The 16,653-nt window shown below is 40.4% G+C and overlaps 1 protein-coding gene across 2 annotated transcripts in view; it reads left to right on the forward strand.

Annotated features, from left to right (window-relative positions):
- LOC107188304 (dual specificity tyrosine-phosphorylation-regulated kinase 4) overlaps window positions 1–16,653 on the forward strand; it is a 91,126-nt gene that overhangs the window by 38,913 nt on the left and 35,560 nt on the right. For both annotated transcript variants that reach the window (XM_015576579.1, XM_015576578.1), the window contains exon 2: window positions 15,389–15,547. In XM_015576579.1, the coding sequence (XP_015432065.1) occupies window positions 15,389–15,547 (159 nt within the window). The remainder of the gene's footprint in view (window positions 1–15,388; window positions 15,548–16,653) is intronic.

Genomic DNA, 16,653 nt, shown 5'->3' on the forward strand with positions numbered 1-16,653 from the left:
TTTGACATATATTTCAATAATTCTCAATATCAAATAGCAGGAGGCCCTTCCCTACGTCACTTTTTCCTCTAGTGGAAGCCGAGCGTGCTCCTAAGTCTACAACGAAAACGATAATATCAACGATCGTGAACGCAAAATATCGAAATTGTCCTCCGGGCTGTGTCAGTTCCGCTAGCCGCCAAATATCGGGCCGAAACGATCCTGGATAGAAATTACAGATCTCTCGGGGGCCCGGTGGTATCGGGCCACACGGTATCTCGCTTTAATTCGATAACCTGTTTCCCTTTTTATGCGCCGATCCCCGCTCTCACGGAGAGCAGCCACCGTACAGCCGTTACTGTTTGCTGCTGGCTTGGTTTTTTGCTCGACCTCCTCGTATACTCGCCTTTATACACACACATATACACGGTGTACACACCAGAAACGAAGTGACCAGGTCGAGCCCGTGGCCGTGAAAGTTCTGGTGTTTCACTTGTGTGTTTACAGGCCATCAGGGCCGTCTCTCCGCGTCTTTCCCCGTGACGCGTCGCGGTTCGCCTCGAGGAAAGGGAGAAATTTTCGAAAGCCACCGAAGACACACCGGAGAGAGACCTTTTCGAACGGGTTCCCCGCGTGGATCTTCGACGATCTGCTTTTCCAACGGCCTGTTGTCCTGCTCTTCTGACTTTTTCTTTTTTTTTTTTTTTTTTTTTATTGCCTCTTTCTCTTCGCGTTAAGTACGATCGTAAAGAACGATCTCGATCGCCTTTTATGCAAAAGCAGTGGAAGCGGTACGTACGCGATTTCGTTCTGGAAATCAAAGGAGGTGAAATTGACCTGGAAATTGAAACGATCCGTCAGGATATATATATTGGGGTGTAGTTGTGTGATTGCGCATAAGTCTGTAGTTTCGGACCGAGAAAGCGCGAATGAGAATGGGCTTTCTCGTATTTGTGACAGATTCGAATTTTAACGATACCATTAATCGTTTAACTAGTGTTTATGTCCTCGTGTATACGGGTTGCTGTGCACTTAGATATTTTATGATCCTTGCAAATGAATTACTGAAAAAGTTACTCGAACCTACCGTATTAACCCGTTGACTGCATCTGTTTGGTATCTTGTATGTAAATCTGTTTTTATAAATTCCATAAACCAGTAGTCATTTTGAAAGTATTTTAGATATTAACCTTGGAATTCTGAAGCTAATGATATCTGTTTCAGCCGCATATGGCCATTAGTTTATGAAATATTTAATGTTCCGTTGCGAGAACCCTTCGAACACTCATCGAGAATTTCCTGTACTGTAGTGGACAAATTTAGTTAGCTGGTTAAATGGAGAATCTGTGAAAAAGGTTTAGGGAATGTAGTGGTCGCAACAGATGTCGATATAACCTATTTCCACAATTTTTATAAAGTCGATTGTGTGGTACGAAACTTGGCTCGTATAAAAGGAGCACGCCCTCCCGTTTCATTAGTAGGTACTAGTTACATTTCCTTTAGTTTATCGATGGAAACTGAAAGACGATTACTCTCTGTCACTCTCTGAGTACTAATCTGAACGATTCTGAATTATTACAAACACGTATATCATTACACATTTACGGTCGAAAGTTTCATATGCGCTAACTACGTATATCCCTCGAGGTGACTCAAGACATTTCTCAAAGACAAAGCGTTTAATGAGCGAAAGTACCGAAACTCGAAGTGTTCGATGTAGGTTACCACGTGGTAGTTAAACGTTCCATTTGGGCTCATAACCAGTTTTTAGGATACTGTGGGAGATCCGTGGTTCCAGACGTCTCGCAACACATTAGTGTCAGCCGGTAGATGAATATACCGCCATTAATTCACCGTCTAACATAGAGGGTCGAAATAACCCTCACCCGTTCTCATAACATATCCAATTCTAACAGACCACACTTTTCATATACTTACGTAACTGTGTGTTACGTCATATAACAATAACTCATTTTCAATTGATTCTAACCGCGTGTTAGGATCTGATGCTCAGACGTGCTGTGCCGTCATTGCTGCGGCTTTTGCTACCTGGTAAAAAGAATATACATTACATACTCCGTAGGCAATGAAGATGCACCTTTATACTTTTTAGCAAAATATTTTATTATTTATATGAACCTACTGGTTTACTGTATTCCATCTACAAATTATTTTATTATTTTCATTTTGTATACCGCTCAAAACAATTAGAGGATCCCTACCTAGTACGCGGTCCTATTTCTCCTACGCCTAATAATTAGGCTCTAATTCAAGAAAACGAAACAAATGCTCAAACGTCTGACAAGCACAGACATCTTTTACGTACAATACTCAACGCCTAAGGTTTTCGATCCCATAACAAAATTTCAAACAAATTGCAATACTACACTGCGTGGCATAACTATAAAACCACCCTAAAATGTTCAACTTTTCTACAAAACCAAACAAAGTATGGCATGTCTGAAATCCCGTTAATAAATAATGTTTCTTCACAAAAGTATTAGTACACAATCCCTAGAATAAAAGTGGTTAATTTTTATTTCACCCACAATACATAAGCATTGAAAATTTCAGGATGGTTTCATAGTTACACCCTCGCAGTATTACACACGATCCTCTAATTCTTTCGAGGAATATATTTTTCTTTTTGCCCGTCACTCGAATTCCCAGCCAATTTATCGAACAAAATTTCCCAACGTTCCGAACACACTATTTCTCCAGTGTATCCTATGTCTCGACCAGTCGAAGTACATAATCGAAATACACACACGTCTGAATGGTTCTCCACTGCAGCCTGTTCAAGTTTCACGCCGTCACTCTCGATAACGATACGCAGCCGCGATAGGAAACGCCGTTCTCACGCGAGCCCGAGCGTAATTTTCGCAAATGAAAGACCATGGTAGAGAGGAGTCATCGGGGGTATCCCCGATAAAGTCGTATAATCCGACGTGTTCCGCGGGATCGTTAGCTGAAAGAGAAGTTGTGCATCGCATTGATGTGTGTATCCCGAGGACACGTCGTACGTGTGTGTACGTGCACGTCGTGTTGCGATTGATAAGCGTCCAGATGGCTGTCAGACGGGGCTTCGTACGGTGTATACTTACCCGCGGCAATAAACGTTTGGAGTATTCGACTGGTCAAACAATTCTCACCGATTAATAACCACCAGTGGAGAAAACCTGGTGTTCCTTTAGGCCGCGCCTCTAGGCGACAGAGATCACAGAGGAGGATCACTCGAGTCACCCTGGACACCCTTTCGTGCGCTTAATGTGCCCGTTTACTTTTCCCATTTCGCGTCCTGATACGTACCCCGTGCGATATAATTATTTAATTCTATAATATTCTAGTAATCTGCCGGCCTGTTCGACGACTTTTTCTTTCGTTCAACTCGCGGGAAACTGTCGCGATTATACACACGCAGGTTTAATGCGATAAAATGAGATCTTTCGGGGCATGTTTTTCTGGTACCGTGGATATATATGGAGATTGGTGTTCTTTTGGGGTGGTAACTTGTTCTTGGGATATAAACATTATGAATGGGTTGATTTAAATGTATAGGATACTGAAGAAGTGTTTTCGAAGTATATGGTCTTGTATCTTAAAAATTTGTGCTATCGTAAGTTGGAACTTTGACTCCAGTTAGGGGTAACGGTGTCCCAAGGTCAGAAAGTGATCATTACACTGCAGATTTTTATGCAAATATAGATTTTTATTGCCTATTTTACAAAAACTGGCATCATACAGAAATTCCTTTACTTGGTTGTATTCCTTACTTACGTTCAATTCCTTGCTTAGGTGTATTTGCAAAAAATTGAAGGTGACTTTGAAAAATCATGAAAAAAGAGTTGACAAAAAAATTAGCTATAATCACGTTAAAGCTTTCTTGAAATAATGCTATACCTGATAAAAACATTTTCAGAGTCAAAAACAATAACAGAGTAATGTCTACTAATCACGATTCGTGGTTCACCCTGTATACGTGTACCCTAGACAGTGCAAGGCAGTCCTCGCGGTCCAATTCGGATTTCTCGGCGCGAAACAAAACGGAAGCCGACGACAAGCCAAAGGGGGTTTAGCCCCGTTTCGACGCGGCCTTTCGCCAGTCGGCAATAAAATAATTCACCGACTCGCAAACACTCTCTCCCCGACTCCTCCATGTCCTACGGCCGGAACAGACGTGGCCTCTCGAGCACAACCCCCTCTCCAACCCCCTTTTTTTCCGTTCTTCTGCGTGCGCGAGAGTCAAAGCGGACGACGCGGTTCCGTTCTATACTCGTCCACGCGTTCTCTTGCCTTTAGGCTTCGTTTTCACGTGACAAATCGTCGCGACTCCAATTAGAGTTGCTGCCTAGTTGGTATTTAGTTACGATCAGATGGACCGTATAATCACTGTGTAATTACCAATCAAGTGGACTGCATAGTTGCTGCCTCATCAACAAGGCAAAACGAGTTTCTTTGGGTCCAATCTCTGTAGCCATTATGATATTTTTCGGTACGATAAGTTTCGTTCACTCGAAAGATTGTGAGAACGAGGTAGAAATATTATTATATTCTGTGTATCTACCTACTCCGACCAACGAAAACGATCTTAACCCTTTAACTCTCAGAATCGTTATTTCGAAATTATGACAATGAAAATGATATCGATATTAAACCAACCTATTTGTTGAATTTTTTAATTTATTTTTAACTCTTTAAGGCCCAAACACCCCTACAACAAAATGGTCCCAATAGGGGCACCTCAACTGTATATTCTAGACACTAAGATATTGCAAAAAACTTTCGCCTTCCGGGGATTAAAATATTTCAAAAACATTCGCCTTCTTGACATTAAGATATTGCAAAAAACATTCACCTTCTGGGCATTCAAATATTTCAAAAACATTCTCCAGGACATTACAATTATTTCAAAAACAGTCACCTTCTAGGCATTCAAATATTTCAAAAACATTCTCTTTCTGGGCATTAGGATTATTTCAAAAATATGAACGAACGCGTGACGACTCGAATGTCACGTGAAAACGCACCATTACGCCGAGTGTACACGCGGGCGGCCCTTCCATCGGGACTCTCTCCCTTTGCGCGTGCTTCGAGGACCCAGGCGAGGGTTCTTTTCCGAGCACACACGCGGGCACCACGGTCTCCTCGATACCATTGTCGGTCGATCCTCTCCCCAGTGGAGAAGACCAGTTTTCACGGGACGAAAGAGGATCGCGTCATCGCGTGCTACGCGCGCACCGTGCTGAGATTCGCTTGCGCAAAAATCCACCGAGGCAAAAAGGGTAATGCGAGAACCTGGGTTTTTGCGATCGCGTACCACAGCACTCCGCGAGTCGGAACGTTTTCTCTGTGTGTGTGTATGTATGTATGTATTATATACCCATACCCAGTAAACGAGGCAAACGTTTTTCTTTATCTTTTTTTTTTTATGGCGCGAATCTAATCGCGCCCCTAGCTACTTCCTTCGTTCATTGAGAACGCCTTTAACCCTTCGGGTACCGATTTGTTTGAAAAAAAATTTGCGTGTGGAATAGATTTAATTTTGGATGCTTAGAGTAGTAATTTTAATTATATAACAAAACGCTTTCTGGTATGTAAAAATTAATTTTTTTTCTGAAAAAATAAGCGACGTACGTAGTATTGAGATGATTTCTGGTATTTGAAATTGCAAAAGAAATTTTGCACTTAGGTAACACAAGTGTATAAAAACATGTACCTAAGGGATGAAGAGGTTATACCTAGTTAGGAGGTCGAACAGAAAACGAATTTTCAGAAATGACTTTTTCTGAATGTGACAAAAAATTACTGAATTGTCTTCTAATATTACTCTTTTAAATATAGACAGTTCTATACCAATATATGTTTATACTATATCGAAAAAAATTCTTAAAAATTCCGTTTATTTTGACCTTCTGACTGGGTACAATTTATTAAGGGGTAACGCCATAGGTCCAAAATGGTAGGATTACTTTGGGAATGATTTTAAGGAGTTTTCCTCAAAGTTATCCTATCATCGTGGCATTACCACTTAAGGAAACGTGCCTATTGGCTCCGTCTCTTCCACGATTTGTTCATTTTTGTCGAGTTTTATTGCGGTCGGGTGTAGAAGACAATGATGATTATGACGGTGGAAAGAAAACTTAAAGTGGACGAGCGTGGTAACGCGAGCAAGAACAATTGGAACCAAGAGAGATTCTGTGTTTTGTGGCCGATGGTTGATCCTCTTGTTAACACCAGAACTACCAAATCACTCAAGATGACTGGTTAGTAAACTGTTACAGCGATGATTCAAATGTTACAACAATGAATTTTCTCAGATCTTTCACTACTTTCATTACAATATGAAAATAAAGAAATTGGTTAATTGAAAATTTTGAATATTATCGAAAGGTTGTCATGATTATCGACTTGACAAAAAAAAAATACGTTCATCGTCGGTAATTCTAGTGTTAACTATGTAAAGTAACGTCATTCGTGGACGATCGTAGTTGGCTGATGGAAATAGAAAGATTTGTCATCTTGTATTGCGTTCGTTTCGTTGAGTTTGCTTGCGTATAAACTACAAGTGACGAGGATACTTAACTCTGGCAGTGGGTCGAGGAAAGTTTCTTACTTTTCCATTTAAATGATACAGTGTAATTGATTCGTAAGGCCAGTCCAATCGTTGATTAACAGTGTCCTGAAAGTTGTGGTAAAAGTTTCCGTGTGACCTCGGTTTGCCAATCTTTTAGTCGGACGGGGGGACAGTTAGGTGGACTGTAACGCAAGTGCGCAGGATGATGGATTTCCTACACAGGACGTTTTCACAAGTACCAATTAGCTGGTGGTCATTGATAGGTGAAACCGCTTCTGGTATTAGCAACAGACGGTTGGGTCTCAACCTATTTCAGAAAGATTGCGACACCCATCGTCGTCCTGATTGCAATGGAAAATTGCTCTCGACTTCTTCGAAATCCACCGTGGTCGACCAATCGCATACTGGTTTCATTTCAGAAAAACCGTGGTTAAAAAATTTTTAAATAGGTTTATATAGATTCTTAAACATATCATTAACATCTCTATTACTGTACCCTATTTTTGTTGGTACTGAAATATATTTGTTGGCTCTGTTCAATACATTTATGACTATAATTCCGGATGTTTATGCGTTTATATTATCTCTTAACTTGAAAAATGCACTAAATAAAAATTTTAATTGAGTTTAATTCTATTTATGTGATATTATTAACGTAGTACAGTAAATCCGCGATGAGTGTTCGAAGGCTCCTCGGCACTGACGAGGAGAGGTATGAGATATTTAACGCTATTATAACAGAGTTTGATACTATTTATGTGTCATTATAAACATAGTTATTTTTATTTTTATATACCAGCATCTAAAATTGCGAATGTTGCATAGACGTCCACAGTCTATTTATGACAAATTACTCGAGTGCGCAAATGCTTTTTTTTTATTCATTGCATGTTTCGAATAATTACACTATTTAATTATTCACAGTCGTCGGAAAACGATGATTTTCGATTAGTAATGACAGTCAACACAGTGTTTGCTGTACTTTATATTCAAACTGTATCCCTCTATAATCTAAAGATAGTCGACGAAACGTTGCTGGAATCTATCGCTGAAGATTTTGCGTGCTAACAGGTCGGATATACATGTATAATTAATTACGCGCGCGTGTGTGTGTGTGTATCGTGGCTGTCATTAGTCGAGCTGCACGCGTTCTGCATTCTGGTGCGTCGGCCAAGACAATTGACAACTGACCCAGATGTTAAAAACTTCGGATTCCTTCTTACGGATCGAGAGCTTTCTTGCGTACGCTCCTTCCGCAATAGGAAATTTTTAATAAAATATTAACTAAGATTAAACAGTTCTTTTAGAATATGTTACTAAAAAAATAATAAGTAAATTTAGGTGGTACAATTAAGTGACTCGCCCTGTATAATACAATCGCCACAGAACTCCCAACCACCTCACGATCCACAGTTTGACCTGGTGAAATGTTTCTTTTTTATTCTCGTCTGGACCCTGGTCGAAGTCCAGCTTTTTTTTACGAGCCGACTCGCCGGTGCTCGGTGTCTTGGAGATCGAACAAAAACCAATCTTTCCACAATCCGTCCCCGATTAGATCCAGTCCCCCAGACGGATGCGTCTCTCGACTCTACAGATCTCCACTCTCGGCAGCTCTACTTGACCTGGCCGACTCTTTACCGACCAAACCCGACGTGACCTAATTTTTTTTTTTCTTCCTTATAACCTGACTCGAGTGGATCTAATTTTCTCGCGATCCGACACGGCCGGATCCCGATATTGTTACGGCTTACGTCGTAGATCTTCCAAGAACGCGTTCGAAACTTGTAAATGAAACCTCGCTGGATGGTGATGTTGGACTGATTAAGCTCACTTGAATTCTTTTTAATAGCACAAAATGATAAAACATTATTCTGCTTGGAAGGTAATTGATAAAGGAATGACATATTTCATTGAATACAAAAATGTTAGACATGACCATCGATATACTCCACCCAGTAGATCTTCGCCAATTGTCTATCACAGAAAAGTGTTCTCTCCTAATAATATTTGTACATCTGCAATATTGTATATACAAAGAAAATACATTAACACATTGACTACAATGTCACTCACACGTGGGTGACAGAATTTTCAGTTCTGAATTAGAATCTAAAATTTACAGTAGAACGATAAAATAAACGAAATGTCATCCAAGCCTGGTGAGATTCAGGAATATTGAAAGCGTTAACCATTTTGTGACGAATCTAGGCTTATAAGATTTCGTTTTATTAAAAAAACGAGAGAAGTGCCACAAATTCTCCGATCCCTGGTGAAAATCGATCACAATTCAATAGTAATCGCGGGGATGTGACAAAAAAATTTAAAGATCACCAGTGAAATCGATCCTAGCCCAACAAAAATCACGACCGAAAATCTCCCGTTTCAACTAGATCGTTACGTCGTCTAGGAGTTCCCAAAACCGTCCAGAAAAGGTTCTTTCTATCGTAAAGACGAGCTCCTCTCCACGGGGCGCGCCGGAAGTCTCGAGTGTCCGTGGATTCCGTTTTATCGTCTCGCCCACGCACGCACACATTCCCAGAGAAAAAGTGTACCACATAATGGGTCGTCGTCGAGGACACTCGAGGAAGGTTTCCTCTCGGAAAAAGGTCGTTTTTCTATGCGAAAGCTGTGTACGAGCAGCTGCAGCTGGCCCCTGGCTCCTAAACATAGCGCCTTTGTACCTGTGACCAGGCAAGCAGGTGTTCACGAGAGACCAGAGGGTACATCTGCTAACCTGCGCGTGTCTCGAAGGGGATTTCTGCTCTCGTCATCATCTGTGCCCCTGTGGCGTTCACTGGTCTGTGTGTGCAGGTATTCCAGGAGACTCCAGCGAGATACCTGCTGCTTCTGTGTGTATATACAGTGGGTCAAAAAAGTATTCGTACGCCAGAGTTGGGCAGAATTTTATTCTAATAATACACTGCGAAAAACAGCAGTATCTAAGGGTGGCGTCGATCGACAAATGTCGATTCATTCATAAAGAAATATTTTAAATTATAAAAATTGAATTTTCCACGTTTAAACGATTAAAAATGACGAAATATTTTTTTTTATCTTTTATTCGTTATTCGAAACGTTTTATCGAGATGATTAGTTTGCCCATCTCTGTCGTACAAGCTTTAAAACAGAACAACTCTTTCAAAATTGGACCAAGTGACTTTAGTTTATTTGTGAAGTTAGAAGGCTTAGTGTACTAAATGATATGTTAAGAAAATGTTGAAAAAGTTGCAATTGGTCGGAATCGCGAAGAAAATAGTAAAGGTCGCTTTTTGCGACTTTTTTATCTGAGATTGTAATGAAAATTTCACGAATAGATTGCTTAGATTTATGTTAGTTATATGCATGCTGAAAATTTCATCGAAATCGGTTAACGTTGTTATAAGATAGAAACGGAGAAAAATGTTGAAAATCTACAACTGTAGTATATCTAAAGATTCTTACATCTTTCCATGCCTGTTACTCGTTTCTGTATTAACCAATTTCAATCAAAGTTGCAGCAAGTATATAACTGACATAAATCTTCGAATTATAACTTGACATTCTGAATGGTCGCAAATTTTTCAAAATTTTTTTAACACATCATTTAGTAAGCTAATCTTTTTAACTTCACACAGAAACTCAAGTCGCTTGGTCAAATTTTGAAAGAGTTGTTCTGCGTTAAAGGGTGCACAAATACTTTCTTGACCGAACGAACTCGTAAAACACCTCGAACGTAATAAAAGATTCGCGAGAGGATGATCAAGCGCGATGCGTTTCGTTTCACGATCCCCAAGAAGCCTTGAATCTTCTCGGGGCCGCACCTTGTGTGTGTATGTACCAACAGCTCGAATCTGATCACCTGCTATCGCGGCCAGGTGTCTCGAGAAAAATGGAAAAAACACGATAGAAAGAGAGGGAGCCAACAGAGAGAGATTAAGGTTCGACCCTTGGCCGAGAGCTAATGATGGGGTTCAGCGAATCCGTCCTTTTTCTTCCATCTTTCCCTCCCTCTTTCGTTCGTTCACTCTTGTACATACGTACACCATTTGCGAGGCTTCTTTCACCTTCGTTGCATACACACAACAGCCTCCGAACACGCATCTGCTCGCCAAGGGTCTTCAATGAGAGATTGAATTCCTTTATGGTCTACTTCCAGCTCGTAAGAGAAATTATTGCTTTCGATCCGACGTGTAAATTGAATGGATGAACAAAAAAAAACCACTCGAGAAAGTTCCGTTTTCCTTTGGGGGAGAGTGTATATCGCGAAATAAAAAGAAAAAAAAAACTTTTCTACCCCCGGGAGTTAGTTATGTGATCTCCACATGGTCGTTTAAAATTGTTATTATCCTACCGGAAGTACGGTCGGTTTTTCCTTTCAGTTTCTCGGCTGTTTTACGAGCTGCTGATGAAGCTTACCATAATAAATCAATGGTTACTGTCTTGTGTTAATGCCGTGTCTTGAGCGGGAGGAAATAATGTTATTGGATTATAATTCGATGGGAAATATGTTCTATGACATGGAACGAAAAATACTAGGATCTTTCTGATCTTGTAATTTGTAAGTAATTCAATATAAATTTATGTTGCTGGGAAGAATTAAAGGATCATGCATTGCAGATAATTTATAGATTGATCCTTTTAAGTAAGGAGGACAGTATAGTTATATCAGTATGCGTTCGAGCCTGAATACCCCACATTTCAAACGAACCTCCAAGGCGATATAACCGAGGCATGAACAGGAGGAAAGAAAAAAAATTACAAAATTAAATATCTCACGCGATGTGAAAGTTGCATAATGACTTCGACAAAGGTCAACCGGCCGTTGCGCGTAACCTTGCAGGAGAGTTTACATAAACTGTCTTTGGATCGTCGATCCGACCGGATGCATCGCGGAAAACGGACACGCGTGACTCGACGACGGCAAACTCATTATTTCTTCCATAATTAAGGCAGCTTGGCCGAGCATAGATAGGTGGGAGAGTTTTTAATTAACGAATAATCACGTGGGCCCGGCCCCCAAGAAGACAATGGCTCGTGAAAGCGATCCACGGATATTGTCGGAACGGCTGAGCATTGGTGGAAGGGGGACGATCATTAAAGGGTGGCTCCAAGCCGGTTGACTTTCTTCGGGTGCAGTCATCGACGAAGTAATATCTCGTTCATCGTCGCAGAACTATCTTCGCCACGGGTATACTCACGGGAATCGCTCTTTTGTGTATTGTGGCGCGCACGGTCATAAGCCCGTCGTCTATTGTCCTCCTGGTGGACTAAAAGGGGATTTCACGCGTCGGTTGCTTGACATTTCATTCGACGCAGTTGCCCACGGTTTGTTGGTCCGTTGACTTCGTATTGATATTTATTTCGTGCACGTTTTGTGGGTCATATCGCGGCGAATTACTTTCGTAATTGCATGTACAAGGTCTAACAAAAATGTTGGAGGACCCGGAAATGGGAGACTCGTGAGGTGATTTGAAACAAGTTTTTCCTTAACGAAAATGTTATCCGAGGCTTTGTTAACGAGATATTAACGAAAAACCTCGACCAAAACCGTTAGCTATGCACTGCGATTGGTAGATATAGAAAATACCCTAACATTTGAACGTTGACAAAAGAAACGTTGGATTTTTCTAAGAAAAGATATAGAAGGTCAAGTATAATTCGTCGTTCATTAATAATACCGTGGAAGTTTACACAAAAACGAAATTTTAGATACTAATATTTAAAAAACCAAAATGGAGAATAATTTTGAATTCTGTACCAGAGATTTTACTATGTCAATAATAACACATAAACAGTACTAAACTTAATTAATACGTTTATTTTATCTCACTTTCCAAGTTAGGAAACTCTACAAATGCATAACCAGTCTATCCATGAATTATCTATTCACCTCCATTCTCATTTAGACCACAACGACGTACAAAAATAGTATTCCAACCTCCATAAAACATTCCATCATCCGTGTCTAAATTCCTTACAATCGTGCTATGCGCCGAGGAACGTTAATAATACAATAATAATCTGCAGTTGTACGGCCCGAGCGTTAAGGTGAAATCGATTACGAGACAGCTAATTAAGGAAGTCCACAGAGGTGTACGGTCTGTAGGAGTGCTGAACTTTCCATGCGCCATTTCGCTAAACGAGCTTAGGCGCGTCCGGAAGTAACGGGGCAACGCCGTGATCGGTTCGATGTACCTGCTGCCGGTGCTTCATTATCAATGTCGAAAAGTACTGGTGGGAGGGGCAGGGGGAGGGGGTAACCTTGCGGCATTAGATCACAGGTCAACGCACCTTTCCGGGCGAGCGATGTGTTTCAACGGTGGAAAGTGTTTCGACGCCTTTTGTCCCCTGCGTTGTTCCTTTGAAAGCAACGCGATGTGGAACCGGTGTGTATAGACGCGGGGAACACACGCGTATCCTGTGCGCTTCCGTTTCCAGGATATTCATAAGAGTACCTGGTTGTTTCAGACGTTTGATGGTTAACCATTCGCGACGTCCTATCGCCTAGGTGGACCTCTATGTTTAATTTTATTGCAATTGTTTGGATAATCCGTGGTAATTTACAACTACACACTCCTCTCGATTATCGTCCGGCTTGTTCTACACGATTATTGTCCTGGCATTATCCCCACCACTGGCAGAGGGGCGGGGGGGAGGCCGTGGAATCTGTCAAGCGCGAAGACAATAATCTTATAGGAAGGAATGCTTCAAACCCTCGTAAATTCGTTTTTTGCCCTAAGCCCAGGCCTAGGCAACAAAATATGCACTTGACAATTTCCACCCCCCTCCAGTGGCGGGGATAATGCCAGGACAATAATCGTGTAGAACTAGCCGGACAATAATCGAGAGGAGTCTGTACTTTCTTGCCCCTCTGCTTTTGTTTCCGAGGCTCGGACTTCGGGCAAAAAAACGAATTTAGTATATTTTGTCGAATTTAGTACAAAATTGTACTGGCCTTGATAAGGAGCAATTAGTATCTTCAGTCTTTTATTTATCTTTACTCTAACAGACCCTTGAATACGTAAAGTACGCTATCGTTTAATTTATCATAAATATTTAAATTCTGCAATCTACTTATTACGTTATAAAATAAATCCATGGATAATGCGATTTATGCGCGTAACAAACAACAGATTAGAAATAATAAAATGGTTATAATTCCATTATTAAATATTAACGAAAACCAGCAACTTTCTGTAGCCTACAATATAGATCACAGGAGTGTTTGTAGTAATGATTCTAATTAGATTCCATTGTTAGACCCATAGTAATGTAGGTTGTGGTATCTGAAAGTATCCATCAACGCGCAGTTAGCATACAATGATAACAGCACGTATGGAAGGTCTCGTGGAACAAAATATAGAAAAAGGTCATACCAACACGTGCTCGATAAGCCTCCTTTTTTTTTTTTACAGAACCTAGATCTTCATACATGTTATCCTTATCGAGAACGATCGAGATTACACCTTTAATAAGCATAAATAACCGGTGTTCCACAGAAACTTCTATAGTATCATCAGATTTTTCGAATATTATTTATAATTGAAAGGAGCACATTAGCTAACTTTCGCCATTTTGTATTACAAATCTGATAACAAAAACAAAAACGTCCTAGATACCACGTATGAGTTCTGTACACGTATAATATGGTTCCTCGAGAAAGGTGTACATATATTTCTAATTTTTTTCAATTCGACGCCCGACAGGTGTCCATAAGGATTCGTCACACCTCGTTTCCGATGCAAGAAAATTTCCGTCGACGTGTACGCGTTAGTTACGAGACGCGTCGTGAAAGTCCTCCGCTGCTGGGCGCATCGGCGGCGTCTCTCACGCTGCGCTTTAGCTCGCGGAACGTTCCGATTTCAATTGTTCGACGATTTACGGTCACGAAGCGTACTGTACGTGGTTCCATTAACACTTTCACTTCGAGAGTCATATCTGGATCCTGGAAAAGCGGAAAATTGTGTTTTACGTAAAGCGTTCGTTTACCTGGGAAATCGACAGCCATTTGCGAACCGATTTAATAGATCTACTATCTACAGACATTATTATTATCGTTATTGTTAATATATTTATTGCATACAAGATACAAGATACGAAATTATAATACATCTACATAAGTAGATGAGTGTGAATTGCGGTTTAGAGACTAATAGTCATTGTACATTTACACATAATTTTAATGAACCTGTTATGTACATTAATAACCTCTTTTATATGATAATTTTGTTTAAGAGGCTTGCTCTAGTAACAGTTACGTGCAAGTGGAACAAAATATGAAAAATTACACTTTTCTTTGGTAGATCTATTATCTTAAGATAATTAATAAAACAGTTTGATTTCCTCCTTCCTTTTGTTTTATCCTCAGATTACCCTATTTATTTCTCTTATACAGCGATGTCTCGATGAGTACGACGTGCTCAGGTCCGTTTCGGAGCACTTATGGCAAAGCGGAAACGTTTACTCTGCAGAAGCAGAGCCTCTGCTTAGCTTCGGTTTACTTTGTTTAAATTGATTTCAAATGGGAATACCCCCAGTGGTGGGAATAACACCGTTGTTCGTGTCGCATTCACCAAGAAATCACTGTATACCGAATATCAATGGAGTCAAATGGATCAATATACACAAAAGATAAATACACCTCACACCAAAATTCCCGCAGAGAAATCATTTACTATTTCATTCAGCTACATATCATCCCAGCTCAAAAGGAGCCATTAATTCATCCTCCCCCCTGTATATTTCATCCAGGATTCACCGACACCACCTTGTGCATACACGCGACCTCATTATCATCGCGAAAGGTTGATACCTCGACCATTGTCCTAACGGTCGTCGATATATTTCAATTTTCAGAGTCCTGGAACGCTGCACAAAGATGTCAGTGGTGCTGGTACCAAGGTCAGCGGGAAGACGGTCGGCGGTGTCGGGACTGCAACCCTCACCACGCTATCCGCCATTAATAATACATCCAACACCAGCCGGAACAAGAACAACATCCCCGTATCTCAAGAGGTAAGTCACACAGAAGGATCACGCAAGAAACATACACGCTTCGGGACGCTCGACAGATCGTTTCGCGGCGGCTCGCCGACACGATTAACCGTCTCTCTGTTTCTCTCCGCCTTCCCGTTCTGTCTCGGTCAATTTCTTGTTTTATGCGTTACCACACGCGGCAACCGATCGTAGACAGAGAGCCGGTGGTGTCCATGATTTTCACGCGAATTTCTTTGTCTTGGAGCTCGGTTGTTATAATAAGTTATTCAGTGCATGACTTAATCGACAGTGTGACGGAGTACCGTTTTCATGGTTTAGCTCTACTTCCGTTTTAGGTTCACTTTTAGAGCTGAAGATGGCGGTTGTATTTAGAAGTATTATCGAGGATGTTTCGTAATTTGTGGGATAGGTGTAGTTTAGTGATTGGTTGGGGAGCAAGAAGTTAACAAAGGAAGTTCATATAATCGGGGGTCTCGTGTGACCCTGTTCCTTCCTCTCCTTTTTTTTGTTGCTATTTTTACCGTTTTTACCATTTTTACCATTTTCTGCAATTTTTAACATTTTTACTATTTTTACAGTTTTCGCCATTTTATCGTTTTTATCATTCTTTTTTTTTTTGTGAATGTAACCTTTGAAAGGTTAAGAAACTTTGTGGTCCAACGACTGTTGGCTTGCATTCAGGTCAAAAGTAGCCATTTCGAACACTTCTTCTAAAAGCAAGCAACTGCATATTATTAGAATTTATAAAATCAATACCTAAATGACATTTAACAGATTTTTATTTTAAAATATCTTATCGATTAGTTTCTGATAGTGAGAAAAGATTATTTTATAATAATAATTTTCTGTTTAATAAGTTTTCGTCGATGAAAGATTTTTATCCGTTAAGGGTTCCAACGGGTATAAGGTTATAAATAATTCTGGACAAAGCAACTTGTAGTTCGAAATGAAAATTTGAAGCGATCCCTTCGAATATATAGATATTAATTAAAAATCTTTTATAAGTGTTCATCTCTGCTAGGAACAGATTTATTTTCATATTTCTTGTTTCTAATGCTTGTTCACCGGTATTAGTTAATTAAACTCGGCACAGAATACTCGATTCGTTGCAAGAAATCTTCGAA

Source organism: Dufourea novaeangliae, unplaced genomic scaffold, assembly GCF_001272555.1.
Source record: "Dufourea novaeangliae isolate 0120121106 unplaced genomic scaffold, ASM127255v1 scaffold118, whole genome shotgun sequence".
Lineage (NCBI taxonomy): Eukaryota > Metazoa > Arthropoda > Insecta > Hymenoptera > Halictidae > Dufourea > Dufourea novaeangliae.